At 41.0% G+C, this 6905-nt stretch overlaps 2 protein-coding genes across 2 annotated transcripts in view; one reads left to right on the forward strand and one right to left on the reverse strand.

The window, feature by feature from the left end:
• eif3c (eukaryotic translation initiation factor 3, subunit C) overlaps positions 1–1234 on the forward strand; it is a 30012-nt gene extending 28778 nt beyond the window's left edge. Inside the window, exons 14-18 of the mRNA XM_013914951.1 lie at positions 5–70; positions 210–297; positions 441–606; positions 738–779; positions 1027–1234. Coding sequence (XP_013770405.1) covers positions 5–70; positions 210–297; positions 441–606; positions 738–779; positions 1027–1103 — 439 coding nt within the window. The 3' untranslated portion in view covers positions 1104–1234. The remainder of the gene's footprint in view (positions 1–4; positions 71–209; positions 298–440; positions 607–737; positions 780–1026) is intronic.
• Positions 1235–2036: 802 nt separating this feature from the next.
• On the reverse strand, positions 2037–6905 carry prodh2 (proline dehydrogenase 2). Its single transcript, XM_005749248.2, has 11 exons — positions 6850–6905; positions 6350–6715; positions 6066–6256; positions 4999–5125; positions 4594–4665; positions 4421–4501; positions 3753–3896; positions 3457–3623; positions 3246–3356; positions 2610–2698; positions 2037–2421 (listed from the first exon to the last, which is right to left on the reverse strand). Exons 2-11 carry the CDS (start codon positions 6575–6577, stop codon positions 2240–2242), a joined length of 1392 nt encoding a protein of 463 aa, XP_005749305.1. The 5' UTR covers positions 6578–6715; positions 6850–6905; the 3' UTR covers positions 2037–2239.

Consider the following 6905-nt stretch of genomic DNA (forward strand, 5'->3'; position numbering starts at 1 on the left):
ATAGGAAAATCCAAGAAGAGTCACTGAGGACCTATCTGTTCACCTACAGCAGTGTATACGACTCCATCAGGTGAGCACAGATGTATTAGTTTCATCAGTCTTTACTAAACCACAGATTTCTGTAGACCACTGCAGCTTCCCCACAGACCAAAGATGATCGGTCACTGTTCTGCCAAACCTTAATTTTACTACGCTTGTCTGTCCTTCAGCATGGCTACGCTGTCTGAGATGTTTGAATTGGAGATGCCCACAGTCCACAGCATAATCAGCAAGATGATCATCAACGAGGAGCTGATGGTAGGACTCGACGTTTCTGTTCTGTGGACTGAAAATATAGACACAGCAGTCTCATGGGGGCTTTTATATTTGAGAGTGTTTATATTTGTGATTACTTTTTATCTGCCCTTAATGTGGGTCCCCCTCTTTTCTCTTCAAAATAGGCGTCACTCGACCAGCCCACACAGACGGTAGTGATGCACCGCACTGAGCCAACGTCTCTGCAGAACATGGCTCTACAGCTGGCAGAGAAACTGGGCAACTTGGTGGAGAACAACGAGCGCGTCTTTGACCTCAAACAGGGCGTCTATGGAGGTTACTTCAACAGGGGTAAGTTCATCTTGTTCTCACAGTACTTTGGGAACTTATTTCTAACCTTTCTGAACCATTTCTTTGTGTACTTTTGTTATCATAGGCTAATCTTGCTATTAGATGATAATGAGCTTTTATTTGTATTACAGATCAGAAAGGTGGCTACCAACAGAAGCAATCCTACCAGAGAGGTATGTTCAATTTCACTGAGGTTGTTTCCTGTTTCATATGTTAATGAGGTTGGGTTATGTTTTCAGCAATAGATGCTATTTTAAATTCGTCCAATTGCAATTGCTAGAAAACATGCAAAGTCCTTCAGTGTAACACCTTTGTGTTTTGATTTGTTTTGAGGTTTGTTTGTTTTTTTCTTCTTTTGTTGTGATTTAATGATTTTGTGTGAACACTAATGAGATGATTGTTGTCTTTGTACAACCGCAGATCAGAAATCTTACCAGCAGAAGCAGTCGGGTTACCAGAGAGGCGGTTACAGGAATCAAAATCAAGGAAATTATTGAGCTTGAAGTTTGTGGATTTCAGTTTTTCCAGTAGAGCTGGTCTTCATTTCAAAACAAGATCAACACCCCATGTTTGTGTGCTTGGCTCTTGGCCGTGCTCCCTCAATAAAACTGTTTTGCTGCTACTCCAATGTCTGCTAGTGCTGCTTTGTCTCAGCAACTGCAGAATGTAATATTCCACTTCCAATAAATATGAAGTTTTATTATTTCTAACAGAAATTACTGACGTTACAGTGTGGCAGTACAGTTAAGGGATAAAAATGTGTTATTGACTAATATTTATCAAATAAATAAAGTGTGTTTTGGTGCTTGGTTCTTTGTTTTTTAATTCAGCACAAAGACACTAAAGCGTGGAACAAAATTTTTAAAAAATGTGTGGAAAACTGAGTCCTCCCCACACATTCAAAATCATTAACGTCTATGTTTATCAGGGTCGAGGGTTAATTACAAAGTGTTACATCTTTTGTGGCATACATACAAGCCTTAGTGCTTCGGTAATTTTGGGTAAATACAAACCATGGGACAGTCACTGTGTCACTACCACTGACATTTATTACTGATTAGTCGATGCTTCACAGCAACTTGAATCACATTCTGGCGAAGCAGTGGAAAGTTGTTTATTAAATTCCCCAATAATCTTGCAACAGCAGCTTACTCTGTAGAGAAGTTTGAATCCGTTTCTTCGGTCTAGTTTTATAAATCCTCATTTCTGAGCATCATGTTCTTTTGTTTAATTACATTTCATAAGCATTTCATACATTAAAGTACACAAAAGCAATCTTTTGATACCCTGTCCATCAAATACAGTGTTCTCTCATGATCCGATCTTTATTCAGTTCGCCCACACACATTAACATGATAGAATAGCCTTTATTGTCATTGTACAGAGTACAACGAAATTGGAGTGCCACTCCCTTAATCATCATTGTTAATTAAATGTTTTATGCTTAATTCAGTTTACCTTCTGTTGCTAAATAACAGGCCCAGTAGTAGTTTTCAGGAGCTTTCTGGATATTACACCTTCAAGAGATATGAAAGTGTATTAAACAACAGTGCTCCCCACTAAGATCTTTTCCACACCACCTCCTGGTTGCAAACGTTAATATGAAACTGCAGAGTTCAGTGTTGGTTGATTGTTAGCTGCCTCCCCTTAAACTCAGCCGGAGTCTCCGATTGAGCTCTTTCCTCAGTAGGTCTCTTTCTTTCCGGATTCCCTGCAACACCGTGCGGTTCTCCTGAGCTCTGCGCACCAGGTAGGGCAGCGTTTCATCCACTGAGCCATAGGGCACTGACTTATACACTGAGTAACCCTCCTTAGCTGGAAGGGAGAGGAGAGATGGGATGGTGTGATTGTCAGACAAGTCAAAACCATAGCTTCCTTTCTCAACCCACTCAGGCAGTGATTGTGCATAGGTTTATCAGTTTTAGTGATGAAAGCGTGGACAGTCATTTAATAGTTATGTTAAGTGCATCAGTCAAGATGTGATGTGACGAAAATCAGCTCACCCAGTGTAAGGGAGACGTGGTCACACATGCCCAGCAGCTGACCGAAACACACTGAGCCTCCATCTCTGTCTATCCCCAACTCCTCCATTCTGATGAGCATGTGCAAAACATTTATATATATTAAATGGCAGTGATTCCCAACCTTTAGGGGTCATAAATACATTTGAGGGTTGTACCTTTCTCACCAATAAACATCTATAAACCTCTATCACATAAGACCAAAGGAACACCCCTAAGCTTCATTTTATCCTTATTGTATTTGCTCTGCAAGACAGTTGAAAGTATCATAAATTCTGCAAAACAAGTAATTGTTTGTGATTATTTCTTGGATGTAACAATGCTACTTGGAAAAACAATCTTATTGTTGGAAAGCATTTGGTGATTGAGCAGCAGAGTTGAGTATCTGAGTTAAGCCTGTGAAAAACTTGCCAGATATTGCCTGTCAAAGCTAAACAACAATCCAGTAACATTAACAGTTTGTTGTATTTTTATATTTAAAGTAGTTATGAAAACATTTGCTGATTTGTCAACTTTATCACTCTAGTATGGATTTGACATTGGCTCACCTATAACTGCACTTCCATTATGCATATGTTACACACATACCACCTCGATTACGTCGTTGTGGATTCTCACCGTTTCACGGCTCGTCTCACTGACTCCTCGTTGTGAGTGGCCACTATAATCCTGTACCGCTCAGGTTCCTGGGATATGACGTCCAGCATCAAATCAAGGCATCCGTTATAACTGTTCAAGAAGACGTGAAATGTATCAAGAGTCAAATCAAGATAAACAAAAATGATAGTTGACTGTTGCACTCAGGACATTTTCCTTCTGTCTAACCAACCTGTCATTGGTGTCCTCCCAGCTCTGATGGATGGGGTCCTGGTGACCCTCTTTCATCGCTAGTTTTCTCTCTTTGTCCATGTAGGCTCCTCTCACCAGCTTGACACCCAAACAGAAACACTCATTCTTGGATAGAGACAGCGCATCTAAGAGGAGAGACCTGGAGTCCTGATAACCACAGAATTTAACCACAGACACAAAGAATTATAATTAAAACCATTAACTCAGTGCAAGTGACATAAAGTGTCTGATATTTGATGATAATATGAGAAGAGAAATAAAGATAAAGATAGTTGCCTTCAGGTAACATTGATATGTGTTCCAGATCCAGGTACCATCTTTGTTAAATTTCTTCATCATTGCCATGGCGACAAGAGAGAGGGCGGGGTTCATGTAGGTGTACTCAGCATCAACCAGGACTCTGACTTTGTTCACACTTGCCTAAAAAAAAGTTTTATTCATTTCATTCAAAATTTGCATCTACACTTATTAAATTTGCTTCATGTGTCAAAGTGGGCATATTGTGCTTCTCTCTGTCTTCTTTAATAAATATTCAATTACAGTCGTGCATGATTTTAAAATAATATAATCCCCAACTATTTTTTGTATACTTGTGCAGAACTGACATCACTTTGAAATGGTCTCCCATTTATAATCACCTCAGGCACAGTCAGAGCTACAGTTTTGGCCCTGACTGAGGAGGTGGAGTTTACAACCAGCAAGTTCTGGTTAAGTCAGGAGAGGGGCAGCCAATCGGAACAAAGTGGGCTTCTAGGCAGAGGGCATTACAGAGACAAGCATTAATGGACCGTCTAAATGCCAATATTTGCATGAATTACATATTTAAATTTGTTTTTATTTGTTAAAACTGAATACTCTTGGTAAATCTCAGAATAAAAGTGTGTGAGCATAACAGGTCCCATCTATGGGAGCATTTGTTAAGTGTTCGATTGTCTCTCCCCTACCTCGGCTATCTTGTTGAGTCTCAGTAGGCCAGATCGTAAGTGGGCAGCTTCCTTTTCATCTAAACCGGGGAAGCTGATTGGCTGAAAGAGACGATTTTAGGCAAAACTTCTTTATATGGGAACTGAAAGGTGACACCTAAGAAACTGGATCACTTGTTGAATTGTGGACTCACCTCACCATCCATTGATCTGATGAGGAGATTCAGATCGTATGGCTGTTGCCTGATGATGTTTGTGAGTTTTACCTTTAATACAACACGTACATTTTCAGGAAATAAACAGTGTCAAAACTGAATAAAAACAGGTAAGGCAGATAGGTAGGGGGAGCTGGGTTTGCACATTCAAGAACAACCTGGAACAGCTGTGGATACACCAAACTCTGAAATGTGTGTCCTTATCTTTTTTCCCACATATTTGAAGCCTCTGATGTTAACACCCCAGTTCCCATACATCCAGAATACTCAGAAATGCCTCCACCTACCCACCCACTCAAAAAAAAAAAGTTTAAAGTCCCCTCAAGCATCTGTTCTAAAAAATAATAATATTAAGGACTGGGGACTCTGATTTGGAAGCCTTACACACAGCTCTGGGCTGAGCAGCGCTGTGATCTTCAGCTGCATCATCGGGTCTTTGCTCCAAGCGTTGCTGTGGGACATTCGCACACACTCCAGCATGGTGTCCATGTTGTCGTCGTATCTTTTCTCACTGCAGGCGATAAACCATAAACCGTAACATGAGAACAGCGAAGAGTGGACTTCACACTCAGGTGTAACAGCTGTGCACAGTTGTGTGTGTCGTGGGTTGGAGCTGAATGTGAGGTCCTTTAACTTTTGTCCTCATACGCTTGAGATGCAGAGGCAGGAGGTGGGCTGGGACCTATACTGCAGACTTCAGACAGTCTACAAGCCACAATTCATAGAAACATACATAAACAAAAAAACGTATGAAATGTCTGAAATTATGTACAAATTAATGCAAACCTGTTGAGAAGAGATTTTAAGAAATTTCAAGATAAAAATCCATCAATCTACGAGCAGTCTCAGCTTCCACAGAGGAAACACAGCTTCTATCAGACTCTCAGTGTGTATTGGATTCCCGTTGACCAAATTCAGAACATATATGAATATTTGACACTCTTTTCTTTGCCTATTTTTTTTTATCAAAATAAATAAATACCACAAACATTTTATTTTATTTCATGTGATAGGTGCAAGACAAATATTAAAGACATTGTTTGTAGCTGCACAAGTGAGCTATTGAGTTTGTAAGGCTGGCTTTGAGGGGAGCAATCTCTCCCACTCAACTGCTCTTTAAGCAAAAAACATCTGCATCAGATTTTTTTCACATTTGTGATTTGTGATGTGTTTCTTTCATGGTTGTGTGCAGTTAAATGAGTGTTTCTGTCTCTAGCAAAATTAGAAATGTATTTATTTGTTCTTGTATTTCAAAATCACATCATTGTTCAATTAAGTTAAGTTAATAAGTGTCCCAAAAACCTAAACGTCCACATGCATTGATCTAAAGTGTAGTGAAGGCTAAAATCTGCCCAGCAGCTGCGAAACTTCCAAGTACTAGGAACATTGAGTGAAAATTAAAAAGTGTCTTTTGAAGCAGCCTTTCAGCGACTTCTTAGACTCAGTCATACCCGGTGCTTTCTCCGAGGTCCTCCTCGATCGGCACGGCCAGCATGGGTCTCATTCCCTGCAGGCTCATCTTCTGCATGGACTGTGAGATTTCAGCCTCATTTTCTCCAGCCACAAACTGGGCATACACAGTGGGCCTCAGCAGCAAGGAAAACCCCCTTTTCCCCAGGAGCGTGCGTGCCACCGACATCAACTGAAATTAGCAGAAGAGGAAAGTAGTGAATGGATTGAATGCCAGATGTCAATTTGTATATTTTGAAGCTTTTCTGACAAACCGCAGTCTCACCTTTCCACAGTTATTAACCAGCGCTGGGAAGGAGCAGAGGCGGAAAACGCCCAGAGCACGAAGCAGCTCACCCAGACTCTTCACCTTGAAGGCACGGGGGTCCTCAAAGGCCAGAGTGTCTGAGAGCAGTTCATGCTGTTTCACCGCTGCCACCCTGGAGGCCGCAGAACTCAGGAGCCTCAGCGGCAAAATGTGAGGGAGAGAGGGACGTAAATAGGAGCACAGCATGGTCCCGGGAGAAGTGTGCAGTGCGTGACTGATGCAGCTTGTAGATAAAGCTTTTTCTTTTCTTTGTTTCCTCTCAAATGCAGCAGTGTGTTAAATAAAATACAGACTCTCAGTGATCGTCTCAGGAAGAGTTATTCCCTGTTGAAAGAAGAAAGTGTCTGTACAGTTAGTCGGCCTTACTCCAAGAACGGTCAGTCACAATCATGATGAATCAGAAGCAGCGTCTGTTACTATCCATTGCAGTAATAAAACTGTATAAACAAACACCTTACCGTCCATCCTAACAGTGGCACTCGGAAGAGCTAAACAATGAAAAGCCAAAGCTTTG

The sequence above is a fragment of the Pundamilia nyererei genome, unplaced genomic scaffold, assembly GCF_000239375.1.
Source record: "Pundamilia nyererei isolate P.nyererei 1_Seehausen unplaced genomic scaffold, PunNye1.0 scaffold00240, whole genome shotgun sequence".
In the NCBI taxonomy this organism is placed as follows: domain Eukaryota; kingdom Metazoa; phylum Chordata; class Actinopteri; order Cichliformes; family Cichlidae; genus Pundamilia; species Pundamilia nyererei.

Coding starts and splice junctions, on each gene's coding strand:
- prodh2 (XM_005749248.2), bottom strand. CDS start 6,577: ATGCTGTGCTCCTATTTACGTCCCTCTCTCCCTCACATTTTGCCGCTG. Junction 4,502..4,593: donor TCAGATCAATGGATGGTGAG/GTGAGTCCACAA, acceptor CGTCTCTTTCAG/CCAATCAGCTTCCCCGGTTT. Junction 3,624..3,752: donor CATATCAATGTTACCTGAAG/GCAACTATCTTT, acceptor TGTGGTTATCAG/GACTCCAGGTCTCTCCTCTT.